Source organism: Lissotriton vulgaris, chromosome 8 (genome assembly GCF_964263255.1).
Source record: "Lissotriton vulgaris chromosome 8, aLisVul1.2, whole genome shotgun sequence".
Taxonomy (NCBI): Eukaryota; Metazoa; Chordata; class Amphibia; order Caudata; family Salamandridae; genus Lissotriton; species Lissotriton vulgaris.
In genome coordinates, this window is record NC_141696.1 from 1,578,382,960 (window position 1) to 1,578,400,035 (window position 17,076).

Sequence of the window (17,076 nt, forward strand, 5' to 3'; positions counted from 1 at the left end):
AGCCGCTTGGCAAATGTCCTGCAAGGGGACTCCCCGGCCCAGGGCAGTGGTAGCCGCCGTGGCCCGAGTGGAATGGGCCCGCAGCCCAACAGGAGGCTCCTTCCGAGCCAAAGAGTAGCACGCTTTGATGCAGAGGACGACCCATCGAGAGATGGTTCGTTTACAGACCGCCCGTCCCTTCTTCGCACCCACGTAGCCAACAAACAGTTGGTCATCCACCCGGAACTGGCGTGTGCGATCCATGTAAAATGAAAGCGCACGTTTTGGGTCCAGACGATGGAGCCGCTCTTCATCCTTTGAAGGATGCGGAGGCGGGAAGAAGGAAGGGAGGGTGATGGACTGCCCGATGTGAAAGGCCGAAACAACCTTGGGCAGGAAAGAAGGTCTAGTCCTCAGAACCACCTTATCAGGATGAATGGACAGGAAAGGAGGTTGGACAGAAAGAGCCTGGAGCTCACTCACTCTCCTGGCAGAGGTGATGGCAACCAGGAAAGCCGTCTTTAAAGTCAGGAGACGGAGAGGACAAGAATGAAGGGGCTCAAAGGGAGCACACATTAGAAAGGTCAGAACCAGGTTCAAATCCCAGTAAGGCATCACAAACGGAACAGGTGGAAACATGTGAGTGATGCCTTTCAAGAATCGAGTTACAATCGGGGATTTGAACAAAGAAGGCTGATCAGGAAGCCTCAAAAAGGCTGAAAGGGCAGAAAGGTAGCCCTTGATAGTGCCCAGAGCAGAGCCCTGCTGGGCAAGAGAAAGAAGAAACAGAAGAACCTCCGAAAGAGGGGCAGAAAGAGGATCCACAGCCTTTGCTGTGCACCATGCCACAAATCTGTTCCACCGACAGGCGTATACCGACTTAGTGGAGGGACGCCTGGCTGCCAGAACAACATCACAGACTTCAGGAGGCAAGTCAAATGGCCTCAACTGCCGCCGCTCAATCTCCAAGCATGGAGGTGGAGACTGGACAGGTTCGGGTGGAGGACCGTCCCCTGCTGCTGCGACAGAAGGTCCTCCTGAAGGGGCAGGCGGATCGGGGGACCGACTGACATGCTGAGTAGCTCGGGATACCAGTATCTTCGAGCCCAGTCCGGAGCCACAAGGATAACTTGGGCCCGGTCGCGCCTGATCTTCTTCAGCACTCTGGGCAGAAGTGGTATAGGCGGAAAGGCGTATAACAGACCGCAACTCCACTCGCGCCGAAAGGCGTCGCCGTGCGAGTGCCGTCTTGGAAACTCCAACGCGCAGAACTGATGACATTGCGCGTTCTCTTCGGTGGCGAATAGATCTAACCAAGGCTCTCCCCATTGCAGAAAGATGCCTTGCGCCACGTCCGAGTTCAGACGCCATTCGTGATCCATCGAGCACCGACGGCTGAGTTCGTCCGCCCTGGCGTTCAGAGAACCTGCCAGGTGTTGAACCGTCAGAGTCACGCCCTGACGTTCCAGCCATTGCCAGAGGCGCAGAGCCTCCTGGCAAAGGGTCCACGACCCCACACCGCCCTGTTTGTTGCAGTACCACATGGCGGTGGTGTTGTCGGTGAACACCTGCACCACACTCCCGTTGACAAAGGGGAGGAATGCCTTCAGTGCCAGACGAATCGCCCGCAGCTCCAACAGGTTGATATGGAGCCGGGACTCCGCCGGAGACCAGATGCCTCTGATCTCTGCCTCTCCCAAGTGGCCACCCCAGCCCTGGAGGGACGCGTCCGTCACGACAACGTGCTCCGGTTGGGGAAGGGAGAGGGACTTGCCCCTGACCCAATCGCGGTCCGTAAGCCACCACTGCAGTTGTCTCGCAGTGCCCTCCGAGATCAAGACGTGGTCGGACAAGTTGCCCTGATGCTGGGCCCACTGAAACTTCAGGTCCCACTGCAGAGCCCGCATCCGCCACCGAGCGTGATGCACCAGAAGGATGCAGGAAGCCATCAGTCCCAGCAGCCGCAGCGTCAACCTGACCGAAACCCGGGATAGCGGCTGAAAGATGGGAATCAAAGCCTGAATATCCCGAACCCGCCGTTCCGGAGGATAAACCCGAAACTGCGCCGAGTCCAGAACCGCTCCGATGAAAAGGAGCTTTTGAGAGGGACACAGGTGTGATTTCGGCACATTGATGGAGAACCCCAGGTCGTGCAAGAGGTCTGCCGTCATCTGAAGGTGGTGGACGACTGTCTGGGGCGAGCCCGCCTTCAACAACCAGTCGTCTAGGTAGGGGAAGACTGAAACCCCCAACCTGCGCAGATGGGCTGCGACCACCGCCATCACCTTTGTGAACACCCGTGGGGCGCTGGTAAGGCCGAAGGGAAGCACGATAAACTGAAAATGCTCCTGGCCTACCGTGAACCGCAGGTAACGCCGGTGGGCCGGCAGGACGGGGATGTGAAAATAGGCGTCCTGCAAGTCCAACGCTACCATCCAGTCTTGTGGGTCTAGAGCAGCCAAGACCTGAGCTAACGTCAACATCTTGAACTTCTCCTTCCGGAGGAAGCCGTTGACGTTCCTTAGATCCAAGATAGGACGTAGGCCCCCCTTGTCCTTCTTGGGCACCAGAAAGTAGTGGGAATAACAACCACGCCCTACTTCTGGCCCAGGAACGCGCTCGATGGCCCCCTTGGCCAAGAGGGCCGTAACTTCCTCCTGCAGAAGTGTCAAGTGGTCCCCCGACACACGGTGGTTCTGCGGTGGCATGGCTGGAGGAGAGGTCTCGAAGGGGAGGGAGTAGCCCCTTCGGACGATTTGCAGCACCCACCTGTCCGAAGTGATCGTGCGCCAGTGAGCGTGGTGATGGCGAACCCTGCCACCCACTGGCGTCACATGGGGCCGAAAGCACGGACTAGGAGGATTTTGGGGTAGATGCTGCGGGGGGAAGGTGTGGTCTGACCCCGCCGTTGTCCCCGACCGCCGCCACGGCGGTTTCCACGGCTGCCACCGCGTTGAAAGGATTGTTGCGGCGCGTGGCTGGCAGCACGTGTGGGGGCGCCCCTTCCTTGGCCACGAAAGGGACGAAACGAACCCGTTTGCTGACGCTGGGTCGAGAGACCCAAGGACTTGGCCGTGACCCTGGAGTCCTTGAAGCGTTCCAGCGCGTGGTCCGCCTTGTCACCGAAGAGGTGACAGCCATCGAACGGCATGTCCATCAGTGTATTTTGGACGTCTGCCGAAAAATTGGCGGATCTCAGCCAGGCGTGGCGACGAATCGCCACTGTCGTCGACATAGCTCTGCCCAGCGAGTCGGTCGTATCAAGACCACACCGTATCGAATATTTCGCTGCATCTCGGCCCTCAGCCACAGCCTGACCGAGTTTTGCCCGCACCTCCATGGGGCATTCTGGCAGCAGTTCCGCGACCGTATCCCACACAGAGTGGGTGTAGCGGCCCAAGAGGCAGGCGGTGTTTCAAGACCGCAGGCCCAAACTAATGGACGAGAAGACCTTCTTGCCAAATTGGTCATACCTCTTGGATTCCCGGTCGGGCGGGGCCGACGGGAATGCGGACTGGGAGGTCGAGGCCTGGATCACCAGACTCTCAGGAGTGGGGTGGGTAGACAGGAACTTGGGGTCGTCCGGACAAGGACGGTGGCGCCTGGCCACGTTCCGATCAACAGGCGGACCTGAAGCGGGCCTGGACCAAGTGCCCAACAGAACGTCTGACAAGGCTTCATTAAACGGCAGCAGTGGCTCCTGTGGGCATGACTGCGGTTTGAAGACCTCGGTGAGGATGTTAGGCCTCACGGCCGCGACGGGGAGCTCAAGGTGTAAGGCCTTGGCAGCCCTCATCAGCACCACAGAATAAGCAGCTCCCTCCACCGATGCCACGGAAGGAGGAGAGATCAAACCAGGGTTAGGAGAGTCGTCCAGACCACTGGCATCCCCCAAGTCATCTGTCCAGTCCGGGTCACACTGGCACTCGCGTGACAGAGGGTCCTCGGACCCCTCCCAACCTTCACCGAACTCTTCATCTTCTCCGTATTCGGAGTCAACGATGTAGACCGGCTCCTCGGGGTTCATGGGCCCCATCGGCGCCGGGACCGGCGTCGAGCGACGCCCGTCCGGCGCCGCGTCCGGCGTCGGGGAAGGTAAGGGGACGGCGCCGCCCGGAGCCGGCGCCGGAACCCCGGAGCCGGCCGGAGCCGGCACCGGAGAACCGGCGTCGCGCGGGGGCGGCGTCGGGGGTAACCCCGATGGCAACGGCGCCGGGGAGGCCGGAAGACCAGCCGGCGCGATCCCGAAGGCCCTTGCGGCGCCGGGGTCGGAGCCGTCGGCGGCGCCAGGGCCGGAGCACCCGACGGCGCCGAGGCAGGGACACCCGAACCGCCAGGACCCCCAGACGGTAGCACTGGGCCCGAAGGCACCGTAGGCCCCGTCGGAGAACCGAGCGCCCTCATGGCCATGAGGAACACCTCGATCTCCTCAGGCGTCGCACCGTGCCCAGGGACCGGAGGGTATGAGGCAGGCCGCGCCGGCGACTCTCGCGGAGCCGCGGGGTTGGGGTCACCCGAGCCCCCGGCCGCATCGCGCGAGCGTCGGGGGGAGTCGGGGGTACGATGACGACGCCCCGACTTCTTATGCTTCCTACCTGACGAGCGGTGTCGACTTCCGGAACGCTCGGCGCGGCTCCGCGATCGTTCCCTCGAACGCTCTCTCGACCTCCGGCCGGACCGGGACCGCTCCCGGTCCCGACGTGGGGCCGACACCCGGAGCTCCAGTAGCTTGCGGGACCGCTCCCGCCTAGCCTTGTTGGTGACGGCCCGGCAGTCGACGCAGGAGTCCACGTCGTGGTCGGGGCCCAGACACCGGAGACAGAGGCGGTGATGGTCTGTGACCGACATCGTGCGCTCACAGTCATCACAGTGCTTGAACCCAGGCATCCTATCAGGCACAAGTGAGTAATTAACTTCGAAAAACTTGGTCAAAGACCGGGATACTGCTCTTCAGATCTGCGTCCACTGGCGCGGAAAAAAGAAGAACTGACGTCAGCGCGCGGAGGCGGCGTCTATATACTCCAGCGACGTCATCACGGCGCACGACGCCGACGACGGACGCGGAGCCACAGGGGACGCCTGCAGACGACGCCTACCGACGCGCAGGGGTACTGCTACGCAAAAGTTTCCGGATCCAGACTGACGCCTGGGGATATTCTAAGGTAAGGAATCTAACACTAACGTGTTTCTTTCAGATATAGCAATGCTAAGGAAAGTGGATGCCGGATCATTACATAGCCCACACCCTCTCACGGACTGATTTCCAGGCTCAGCACCAACTCAACCAGACAAAGCTTTCAGAGAGTAAGGAGAGTAGGCACAAGTCTCCTACAGGCAAGCCATGTATATATATATATATATATATATATATATATCCTTAGATTCCTGATGCAAGTAAATCTCTTCAGTACAGACTTAATAGTAAACTGAAGGACACAATCTAAAATAGTTTTCAATCATAAACCCATTGTGTTAACAGAGTTCACCCTGCTGCAGAACGTTCCACACAAAGTACACTCTTCACACAATTCACAAATTCGTAATATCTTGGCTTACATGTTCAACTGTGGAAGGAAAAATAGATAGACATATCTACAGAGGTTAAGGAATGAGAACTAACCCCCAGTATTACATTTGTTAGTGTCACAGTAGAAAACACATTTTATTAAAGGTATGTTGATTGAAGTTAGTTTTAGCCTGTTTATACAAGAGATTTCTTTTCACTGTAACACTGCACACAAGCACATGGGGCACTTCAATTTAAATGTGATGATATTAGAAGAGGTAAACATGAACTGATGCTTTCGTCTCAGTACAAAACTTCCAATTAACAAGGCACAGCCCCACAGATGTGTGGAGGCTATAGCTACTCCCTCCTTGCCAAGAGAGATTAAACCATTGTTGTGCTCAGCTTTCGGGTACATCGGAAAAAAGCTCCATATTCTGATAGGTTGCCAGAGGCAGACTCCTGCACCCTGCGAGCCCTGTCCATTGTGCAAGACTTTACCCCGTTGTTGGTTTCTAACCTGTGCTGTGCTCCAGCTAAGCCAGAGGAATGTGACTGAGCAATCTGCGTCAGTCACATCTGCGTCAGTCACATCACTCCTTAATGACGTCCAGCAACTATCATCCAATTCGGACCATGAGTGGCCCAAGAGCTGCGCGCCACCAAAGGAAACTTACCAGTGGTTCTAAGCCCGCGCATAGGGCAAAGATACACATTCAGCGTCTGGATCAGCAGTGCAATATTCAAATTAATCAGACTGTTTTTAGACACTGCAAGTAAATAAAGAGGGTACTAAAGTACACGTACAAAACACACCTTCAGAGCAGAGGAGTTTCATACTTTTAAAGTGTCTTGATCTGAAAGGTAATCTGGACAGTTCATTGCAAAATAGTTAAAAATCACGAACTTTATACACACATAGTGCCAATCAATGATGATCCACAGAATCTGCCACCATTGGAAGGAATCTGCGAAGTTTCATCATCTTTCTCTTAAGCCTGCTGCGTTACCTTGAGACTTTGCTGAAATGCAACTTTTGGGACTTCAGCTGCTTGCTCTTGGTCTCGGGGTATTCATTCCCTTGCCTGCTAGGTCAGGCTCAACAAAGCTTTAGGGATTCTGGTACATTTCATGTCAACACAAAATAAAACAGAGGGGCTTTGGGTTAGCCCCCTTCGGCCACTGGCTTCTTTGGTTCAACCCAATAGTCCACAGCACATTCACAGTGCCATTCAGATTAAGAATCAAGCCATAGATAAAAATTACCTTTTCGCACCCTGCTGCCGAATGAGTGGTGCATTAGGTGAATAAGAGTGTTAATCAGTGCTCTGCATTCAGGACTTCACCCCAAGCACAGACAAACTGAGTCTGTCTCAGCAGAGAAACAATGAAACTGGGGCATCCTGCTCTCCAGTACCACTGCTCGGCACCAACACCTTCTCTGCACGGACACGGCCATTGCTTCCTGGTCGGGTGCATACCACTGTGATGACACTTTTGCTACGGCCAAAAGCCCAAGCCTCTTGTCGAGGCACTTCTCCGCTGCAGGTGGTGAGGCAAGCACAGTTACTGGGACAGGGTCGGGCAGTTGCATGAGGCTGTCTGACACTAAAAAGGCTCCGGGTATCACAAGATGACACTGGGCTACCATTGGCTGGCTCCACAGCAACCTTTCAACTTTTTTCATATCACTGGTTCTTTAGGAACTTTGAGAGTTTCACATGTTTAGGGCTGAATTCACTTTAATTGACAGCGTGGCTCCTGAGTTTAGAGAGTTCCAGGGTTTGAATCTTCCACAAGAATGTAGAGACATGTTATCCCAGGCCAGAGCGCAGAGGACGAATAAAACCTATTGGGCGAAGTGGAAGAGGTTCTGCCTTTGGTGTCAGAGACAAGGTCTACATCCATATACTTCTGCACCGCACAAACTCTTGCCTTACATCCTTTCTCTTGCAAAGTCTGGATTGGCTCCTTCTTCTGTAAAGGTTCATCTGGCGGCCATTTCTAGATTTAGACGATCATCATCAGGTCCTTCCCTTTGGTCTGCGAGGATTGTTAAACAGTTCCTGAAAGGCTTGTTCAGGGTTTTTCCTCCAGCCTGGTATCTTAATTTGGTCCTGTCACATCTGATGAAGGCTCCGTTTGAGCCTATTAACAGGGCCGATATGAAGTTTGTATCATGGAAACTAGCTTTTCTCTTGGCCCCGACATCGGCTAGAAGAGTTAGTGAGCTCCAGGCATTCACAATTGAGGAAACCTTTCTACAATTCAAGAATGATGCGGAATAATCCTAAATTTATCCCAAAGGTCCCCTCAGAATTCCATCTGAATGAGCCGGTGATCTTAAAGTCCTTCTTCCCGCGGCCCTCCACGCCAGCAGAGGGGGCGTTGCATTCTTTGGACATTCATAGATGTCTCAAATTCTACTTGGAGCAGACAAAACTATTCAGGAAGTCTTCCCAGCTTTTTGTCTCATACAGTGCTCCGCGAAAGGGTTGTCCAATTTCGAAACCCTGTATTTCCAGCTGGATATCAAGTGCAATCCAGTTTTGCCATCAAGAAGCAGGCAAGCCGCTTCAGCGAGCAGGTCGTGCTCATTCTACGAGGTCGATGGCTTCATCGGTGGCTCTATTCTCAGGTGTCCCGATTAAGGACATATGTAGAGCGGCGACATGGAGCAGTGTCCACACCTTCACTCGCCACTTCTGCTTGGATTCTTCTGTGAAAGAGGATGCGGCCGTGGGCCAAGCGGTCTTGAGGAACCTTTTTCAATAAGTCGGTGAGCTTTCCTTTCTATCCCGCCTTCCTGTATTGCATATTTTGTATTACTTGTGGTTGTTCTGCTTTGTGATGCCAATGTGTATCTGTTTTTTCTTATCAGGATTATGTATGACATTTACAGATTTACAAATGACAAAATATGCTTTCTCTTTACTGCTAGCTATTCTAATACAAAGCATGGGAATCTATGAAAGTTCCAATACTGGGACAAGAAAACAAGTTAATTACCTTTAACTTTGTTTTCCCAGTATTGGTAACTTTCATAGATTCGCATGCGCCCACCCTCCTCCCCTGGGAAAGCTCAGCCCTATTGTACAATGATGTTGCTGTTCACAACGACTACGAAAATCTGAGGCTCTAAGGCTCTCTCAGGAAGGTTCTGTGGGGTGAGGCTGCTCTGATTGGCTATTGCAAGAATTATACTCCCTTTTCTCAAAATATTAGACACTGCGACAACAGTGCTAGCTTGGAATCGATAACAATTTGTTTAATCCTACAAATGTTTTTAAACTGTAATAGGAAAATATAAAAATTTGTATTTTAGTTCCTGCATACATTTTGTGTGTGCTGGAGCACAGTGATGTTCAAACATCAAATTAACTTTGTCTTTTGATTCTGAAAGTATAAAATGGGAGAAAGCCTGATACTTCGTGGAGTACCATGGTGAGGATTGCACAGGAGTAAAGGGGTCTGTCACGCAAACTCACCAGTCTCTGGCCGTTCTTCTCCAAGACCCGCTAGCAGATCCACTGTCCGTTGGAGATCTTCTGAGTTAGGTCCGTTTTCGGATGCCAGGCCACACAGGTAGCCCAGGGACTTCAACTGAGAAGAGAAGAAACGCAGGTCAACTACCTACCCAAGTACACACCTCGTCAGACTGTTCTTAATACATGGCAGATGTGGTGTGTGTTAACAAATCAAATATTCACGGTTGCGAGCTTCAAGAACCTTCCACTCATGCTATGCAATAGGTGACTCAATGAGAATGAAATGAGAGGTCACTGGAAAGGGAATAGAGAAAAGGAGAGAGACGAACCGAGAGAGAATGGAATGTAAGCGAAGTGGTCCGAAAGGGAATATAGTTGGAAGGAGGATAATAGGAAGGTGGGAAGAGATGAAGAAAGGGAGGAAGAATTACAGCTGATAAGCTGCTAAGTGTTAACAGCACAATAATGGAGTAAATGAGGCAAAGAAACAGAAAGGGAGAAAAGAAGATAGGTGTGGAAACGTAGTAAAGAGAAAATGACAGGGAAAGGAGATAACTACACTGAAGGGGAAAGGAAAAGAGGAATATGGGAGAAAGTCATGTAAGGAGAGAGGGGCTGTAGGCGAAAGAGAAATAAAGTATTAAATAAGGAGAAGGAGGGAAAAGAAAAACATAGGGACTTAAGAAAAACAGATAATGAAAGCGGAGAAGAGCAGAGAGGTGGAAGGAAAGAGACCAGGGCTGGAGAGTGAGAAAAGGGTTCGGCCGAAGCAAGAAGGGAAGGGAAAAGAGGAAGAGATATCAGTCTTCCTATTGAGCGTTTTAGCTCCCTATATTGCCCAGTCAGAGTTCTACCATAAAGTGTGGCTCTCCTTTGAAAGGTTGCCCAAATGAAGGGGGCACGGGCTGGAGGGTGATAGCTCATGGTTTCATGACCTGGCATCTGGAATAACCTAGCTCTGGAGCTTTGCGCCATCCCCAGCTTCATAGCTTTTAAACTAGAGTGAGATTGCATTTATGTTCATTGTTCTAAGTTTTATTGGGCAGCTTGCAAATGTGGTTAGGTGGTTGAACAACTGGTGTTTGCCTCTCCGTTCTTTGTCCTTTTAGGGCATTCGTTTTCTTTCTGCTATATATTTCTAATGCCAAAGTGTCTCAGCAAACATGTTTCAATTAATAATAATAAAAATAATGATTATAATAATAACAATAGAGAGAAAAAAGGAAGAAGAAAGGGAGCTATGAAATAGAGAAATGCAAAATGAGAAAAGCAGGGAAAAAGAAGGGCAGAGAAAGATGGGAAGGAGAAAAGAAGTAAAGTTAACAGTCCGACCATCTCAAAATTTGAGTGAGATTGTATTTTGAATCCAAACATTTCAGAGAGATTTTTACATTCATCTTTGTTTTTGTCTTTAAAACGCATACAACTGAAACACAATCGGAATGGGTCTGCAAATAATTGCCTTATTTTTCACACCCAATCCACCCCTTTTTCACTTTCAAAGGCTGGCAATATAAGGAGGAAGAAGGACAGGAAAACAAGAAATAGGATAACAGAGAAATTAAGGTAGAAAGAAAAGAAAGCTGATGGAGGCAAGGTGAGGTGGAGAAGAGTGCAGTATATTCTTGTTCCAGACCCACCTTCTCTGTGGCATAACTCCACAATCCCACCATATGGGAAATGTTGGAGTCAAGCTGCGCCCTATCGCAGCAGCCTTCTATCCTCTGCAGAACCTCCAAGCAGCTCAGGAACACCCAACAGTCCAGGGCTCCGGGTGGAATAGAGACCTGCACGCAGAATGGAGGAAGAACAGGTGCTGTTACCTATGCAGGACCACAAACAATTCTGTCCTGCAGCAAGAGACCCATGATCATACTGGAGTAACAGCAAGTGCGGTACCCAAGCAGGTTCAACAATCCAGTACAGGGTTAAAAGCGGCCCATATACAAACTTTAAGATGAAACTTTGGAAGAATCAGTAGAATCATGTACCCACAATGCAGAGTATTTATACAATTTTTACTTGAAGGGTACATGAGCAGCTGGAGAAAGTTCAACAAACCTGGTAGGACATGTCACTTGTGTGTTCTAGGAAAGAAACCTTGAAGCTCATACTAAGAATTTTCCCTGGTGTGAAACATCTACAAATTAGATATTTACGACCAGTTTAAAAGATATGAAATAAAATCATATGAAGTGTTTTTGGTTTGGCCTATAATGAAATACAAACACATGGTTGGCAGTTGAAATGGTTTATAACTGGGAGTATTTCACATTGATGGTTCTGCAGGAGCGACTACCAATCAATGATTCTTTAATCGGAGCCTTCTGTATTCCGTCAATTTAATTCACAAATGAGCTAATAAAAATGTATTATTTTAAATTGATGGCTGTGTAGAATGAACTTATAAACCTTTACATTCTGTTGGCCTTCAGTGCTGATATTTTTCATTTTTAACTCTATTCATTATGCACATTTATTTATAGGGATTGGAATTGTAATCACTGTGTAACAAACATTCACCCAAAAACTTGCTTCATAAACTAATTTACTTTCTTTTAATCTCACTAGTCCAATTAAGCTTATTAAATGCCTGCATTTTTCCAGGGCTCTAAATCAAAATGTGAGAGAGATACAACCTTTTGTAAATAGTCAACTAGCAATACAAGCAGAATTTTGGTGAACTTCGGGAATACATTACTGAGATGAAGTGGTAGGATGTTCGATAACCCTTGCTTGGATACAGACGTGCTGTATTACAATAAAAGTAGTTAAGGTGGACATTTTGTCAATTTTGTGGGCCAATAGTTCAACAAGTACTAGAGGAAGTAAAGGTAGATTGGTCAATGGCGTCAAGTGCCTGTGCTTACATAGATATTACATAGAAATGATCATTTAAATACATCAGTACTCGCTATCAGATCTACTAGACAATTTCATATCCCTATTTCACTCGTTACTGCCAGTGAAAAATTACAATTCACTTGAGCAAAGCCGTTTTAGCATCTAGGGTGATAAGTGTCTGTATATTCCTCTGGAACTGTGATGTCTGAGTCATATTAACATACTTTTGATTTAACAATGACCCCCTTGTACAGAAAACCCGTTCTTATCTAATTACAGTTAGAAGTGAACTACTAAACATCAACAGTGTTAACAAAATGTTCCTGCCAGAGACTGGCCTTGGTATGGATCAGTGAAGTGTGCGTAACCTTGGAGTCCAGTCACTGCATGAGCATACTGACATTTCACCTTATTACACATTAACAGCTTTGTTTTGTAGCCTACGTACATTTAAACAGGTAAAGTCTTACAACCGCTTACTATCACATAAAAACTAATTTGAAGTGTAAATGAATCCACAGGTTTATCATAATGATGCGTCTCCACCATGAAAGACCTTTTGAGCGTGTAAGTTACTTTTGTTAGCCCTACACCTCCAGCGTTTGTAACTTCCAATGATTTTAATGCTGTCCGATTATCACCCATCTGGAAATTGTTCAGTTTTAAAGGAAACAACTACCCTTTGTGTGCTTGCAAAACGCAATCTGAAAAGACACTGACAGTCTAAGTGCCTGATGTAGATCTCCATTACAGAAATGGGGTAACCCAATAGTGGTCACGGACCCGGGTTCAGTACCATACAAATACAATGGTCCTAGACATTAATTTGGAAAAAAACACAAGTCAAATATCCTGCTAGTATATTTGTTAGATAAGTTCATGAGCATCTGTAAAACGATTTAGCAGCTTCACAGTACTCAATACATTATTTATAAGTAAATGTAGAAGTGCAACAACCATGGTCTACTTCACCAAGCGTTCTCATATCATATGGTGAGTACTCCATAAATTGACTGTATAATATTAATATTAATATTAGGAGGAAAGGTAGGTTGCTCCAGAGGGAATGTGCAAAAAAGAAGGTGCTCTGGTGTAGAGGTAGTGAAAGAGAATATTCAAGCCAGTGACGTAAGAGAAAAAGTGTATACATTCAAAAGTTGGACTGGTTATAATTCAACGTCCTTCCTGGCCTGGCCACGTTTACAGTAAACCACCTTATTTATATACAATGTTGTTTTACACAGAAATGTATTCTTATGTGGCACGCTGGGGATGGGCTGTTGGTCAGGGCTATTAAAGGGGGCGTCGACGTTTCGACCAGTCTTATGGCCACGAGGGTGGTTTGAACCTCGGTCTTGCGGGTCTTCTTCAGGACAGTATTGTATCACAATGTAGATCTCGGCGGACGGGTTACTCCATCACAACGGTGACGGATATCCGGTCCACTGAAATATAAATCCCGTTTGATATAATGGGATTTACATTTTGCCAGATGGGATACCGGTCACGGTTGAGGAGTAACCCATCCACTGAGATCTAAATCAGGTCCCAAGTCCTCTGCAAAAGGTCCATCCACTTCTAGTCTCATATGTATAAAGCATTTCTTCTACTAAAATAAAACGCAGCCGAAGAACACCAGCAGCAAAACTGACAGGGTTGCAGTGAGTCAGAATCTTGGGTCTGAACTTAGGAAGCGTACGAGGCACTACTATGTTCATAAGAAAGTAAGTTGGAAAATTGATATTAGCCACAAATTGCACAACTTTGCATACCTTTATACCAGATATATAAAGGAAAATCCCCTTACAGGCAAAAAGTATAAAGTCTCAAGTACAAAGCACAGGCTCTAGGGTTGCTACAAAAATATTAAGAGTGTGATTTCCAAACAGCTGGAAGAAACTGCCTCTTGGACACTATTAAACTGTACACAATGTGAATTTAAAGTATTTCTTTCAGTTTGCAGCAATGAAGAAAAAACATTTCCTAACACAGTTAAGCATTGACACTACTTTCTCTACCTGGCAGTTTATCAAGTGTGTATCTCTATCTGTTGCATAACCCAAAGTAGTCTCTGAATCAAAAAGATACCGCTAGTTAACCCAGGTGATTTAATTGCATCCAAGTATTCATCATCCAAATTGATATTTTAAAATTCAATACTACAGGAGAAAGGCCATCAAGTAGCATGTTTGTGCCCTTGCACCTGGTAAGAATGTCTTTCAATGTTGGAGGCTTTCTCTGCATTGCCTGAGAAATGAAAATGTTTGTGCACTGTCCCTGTCGAGCAGTGGTTTTCACACTTTTAGAGACCAACTTTTCTCCTTCCTTCCCCCGTTTTTCTGCGTGCTTTTTCTTTCCTTTCCCCGTTTTCCGAGTGCTTTCTCAAGCTTTTCACTCGTTTTTCACTGCTTCTTCTTGTTTTTTCCTCATTTTCCGCCTCCTGCCCGTTTTCCCAATTCCCGCCTAGGCCATTTCCCCCACCTTCTGCCTAGCCCCGCTCACAGCCTCTCAGCACCCCTTCCTCCTCCCAGGACCATATTCCTCTCCCATACCACTGCACAGGTCTGCTTCCTCCCCGTCTCTGAGTGCTTTCTCCTGCTTTTGCCTTGTCTTTTTACTGCTTTCTCCTTTCTTATCCCGTTTTCTGATGCAAGACAGATAGCTCTTAGTTCCAACAGATTGATGTAGAGCTGAGACTCAGCCGGAGACCAGAGGTCTTTGATCTCCACATCCCCTCGGTGGCCGCCAAAACCCAAAAAATACAGCACGATTTTAGCAATGCGCTAGAACACACCTAGCAGCCACTGCTTAAAGATCCTATGATGAAGAACCTCATGCAGTGCAGAGGGGGACATGCAGCGTTAACTATCTGATGGGATGTGGCTTTAGATTAGCCACTTGTGAAATGTGAAGTAATAAATGGTTAAATAGTGAACAGGCAACTACCGCCTAATTACAGTTACATTTTTAAGCAGATTGACAAAATAACTGTTAACTAAGTCTCTCCCTTCAGTGTGGTCAGCTGTTGCCTAGGTTCCTGTTTCAAAGTGCCTGACTATTGACTAGGTCTCTGACCGCAAGAGTGTCTGATTGTAGACAAGGTCTCTGCCCTCAAAGTGCCTGATTGTTAATAAGGCCTCTGCCCTCAAAAGTCGCCAATAGTTGACTAGGTCTTTGCCCTCAAAGGGCCAGATTGTTGACTAGGTCTCTGCCATCAAGAGTGTGTGACTGTTAGATAGGTCTCTGCCCTCAAGGTGTCATTGTTGACAAGGTCTATGCCATCAGGAGGGAGTGACTATTGACTAGATATCTGACATCAGAGTGGCTGATTATTGGTTGAACTGGTTACTGAGTAACTCTACTCACAGCAGACTGGTTGCCTTCTTACCTCTAGTAGTTTCAGTTCCTGTATACAGTTGTGCAGAAGCTCCAGCGCTCGCTGTGATACCTCCCAGGGCCTTTGCAAGAAGATCAGGAGGGTGCACTGTCGTGAGAAAAGGTAACTGCGGAGGTCTAGCAGGCTAGCTTCACGCTTTTGGATCAGCTCCCGCTTTTCCATGTCGATTGGCTTTCGCAGGATCAGTCCGTCCCAACTCTGCACCGCCTGGCAAAAGGATGTCAGCCAGTTAGCTCCATCTAGAAAATGAATTTTAAAAAAAGGTACATTGATGACGTAACTATATTGCAAACAAAAAAAGGCTACGTTTGTGAGTTGAGGCCCTGCACCAATGGAAAAGAGGAAACCACATAAGCATTAGCATTATATGTATGTGGCAGAGCACAACACGTGAACAAGACGGAGGAACCAACAGGATATCACAGGAATTCTCCCAGCAGGAATCACCAAAATCCGCAGGACCGGGCCACATGGAAGAAAGGTGCTACAATTCCTTTTTTTACTGAACCTTCTTTTAATGAGTGCTATTGTTTCCTCACTGCACCTCAGAAGACAGACGACCGTAGAAGCTAATTTGATATATATATATTTTTTAAACTAAATGTCAATATTTTTTAAATAAATTGAAGAAATAGGATGTAAAAGTAGCTATTAAAACAAGCATTGGCATTGCCAATAGGTCTCGCCTTTGGGACCTTATAAGTGTTTAGCCATGCAACAGTTAATGTTGTTTCAGTAAGGATATTGTGCTGCATAACTAAACACTTATGAAGACCCAAAAGCGAGACCTATTGGCTATGCCAATGCTTGTTTGTATAATGCCTCTGTGTTACTTTTAAGAATTCTGAGAATATTTCATACTGTTAAGTACACTATGTGTTGAAATGGAACATGCAGCTGTTTACTATTATATCGCTGTTGTCTCTTTAAAATCATAAATAAAAATAAAAAATAAAAGAAGAAGTGCACAGTTGGTTGTCATGTTGTGCGCCATTACAGATTAGTTCTACGAGCGCAGCAATGCCAGACGATAGCTAGGCTGAATCAGATTGATGCACAACGTTCACCCTACACTGCACTGCACTGCTGGATGCAGTGTTTAGAGATGTAATGGGGAAAGGAAAATGACCACAGGATTGCAGGCATATTACCTGCACTGAGAGCGCACATGCTGTGGTGTGATTATGTGCTCAGGGGTTAGAGGCGGCAGACCTGGAGCTTGAGTTCGGCCCTGGACCAGGGTTCAATTCCCCGCCTCGCCGGGTCTTGGGCTCAAAAATTCCACGGACTCGTTAATTCTCGCTCCGGTGCCTTCTCGACTCACGGGTTCACACTCTGCGACTCTGGGCAATAGCTTGCTTAATCTCCACAACGGCCCCTCACATGGGATGCCTGGCTTTCACCTTGTGGATACCCTGCCAGGGTTATCTCACAGGGGAATACCAGGACGGGTTCCCTAAGCAAGCGCTGAGATGCCCCAGGGTAATTTGTGCGCTATATAAGATTCATTCATTTCATTTCATTTCATTATGCAGGTTTCGAAGGGGAATTAACATATATTACCACCTAAAAAAGAGATCTTTCGTTCACACAGTGCAGTCAAATTAAACTTCCTTGGTCCTTAGTGACTCCCTTCCAATCGGGTATTTGAGAGCCAACGCTTTGCAGGGAAAGAGTCAACCACCGGACCATTCCAAGGAGTAACCCCAAAATGCAAGCGACTTTAGTGAAAAATCATGCAGGTCCCTAAATCTGTATAAACATTTTTAAGGCAACAGGACTGGAGTGTGGGGAAAGCAACAAAGGGAAAACTGGCATAGGTTAGCTAGTAGGGGTACGCATGAAAGGGAGTGTTCAAGAAA

At 48.1% G+C, this 17,076-nt stretch overlaps 1 protein-coding gene across 2 annotated transcripts in view; it reads right to left on the reverse strand.

Annotated features, from left to right (window-relative positions):
* The window catches only part of TRAPPC10 (trafficking protein particle complex subunit 10), a 319,990-nt gene that overhangs the window by 85,642 nt on the left and 217,272 nt on the right, over window positions 1-17,076 (reverse strand). For both annotated transcript variants that reach the window (XM_086935878.1, XM_086935877.1), the window contains 3 exons: window positions 15,206-15,453; window positions 10,614-10,760; window positions 8,974-9,088 (listed from right to left, as the gene is read on the reverse strand). In XM_086935878.1, coding sequence (XP_086792004.1) covers window positions 8,974-9,088; window positions 10,614-10,760; window positions 15,206-15,453 — 510 coding nt within the window. The remainder of the gene's footprint in view (window positions 1-8,973; window positions 9,089-10,613; window positions 10,761-15,205; window positions 15,454-17,076) is intronic.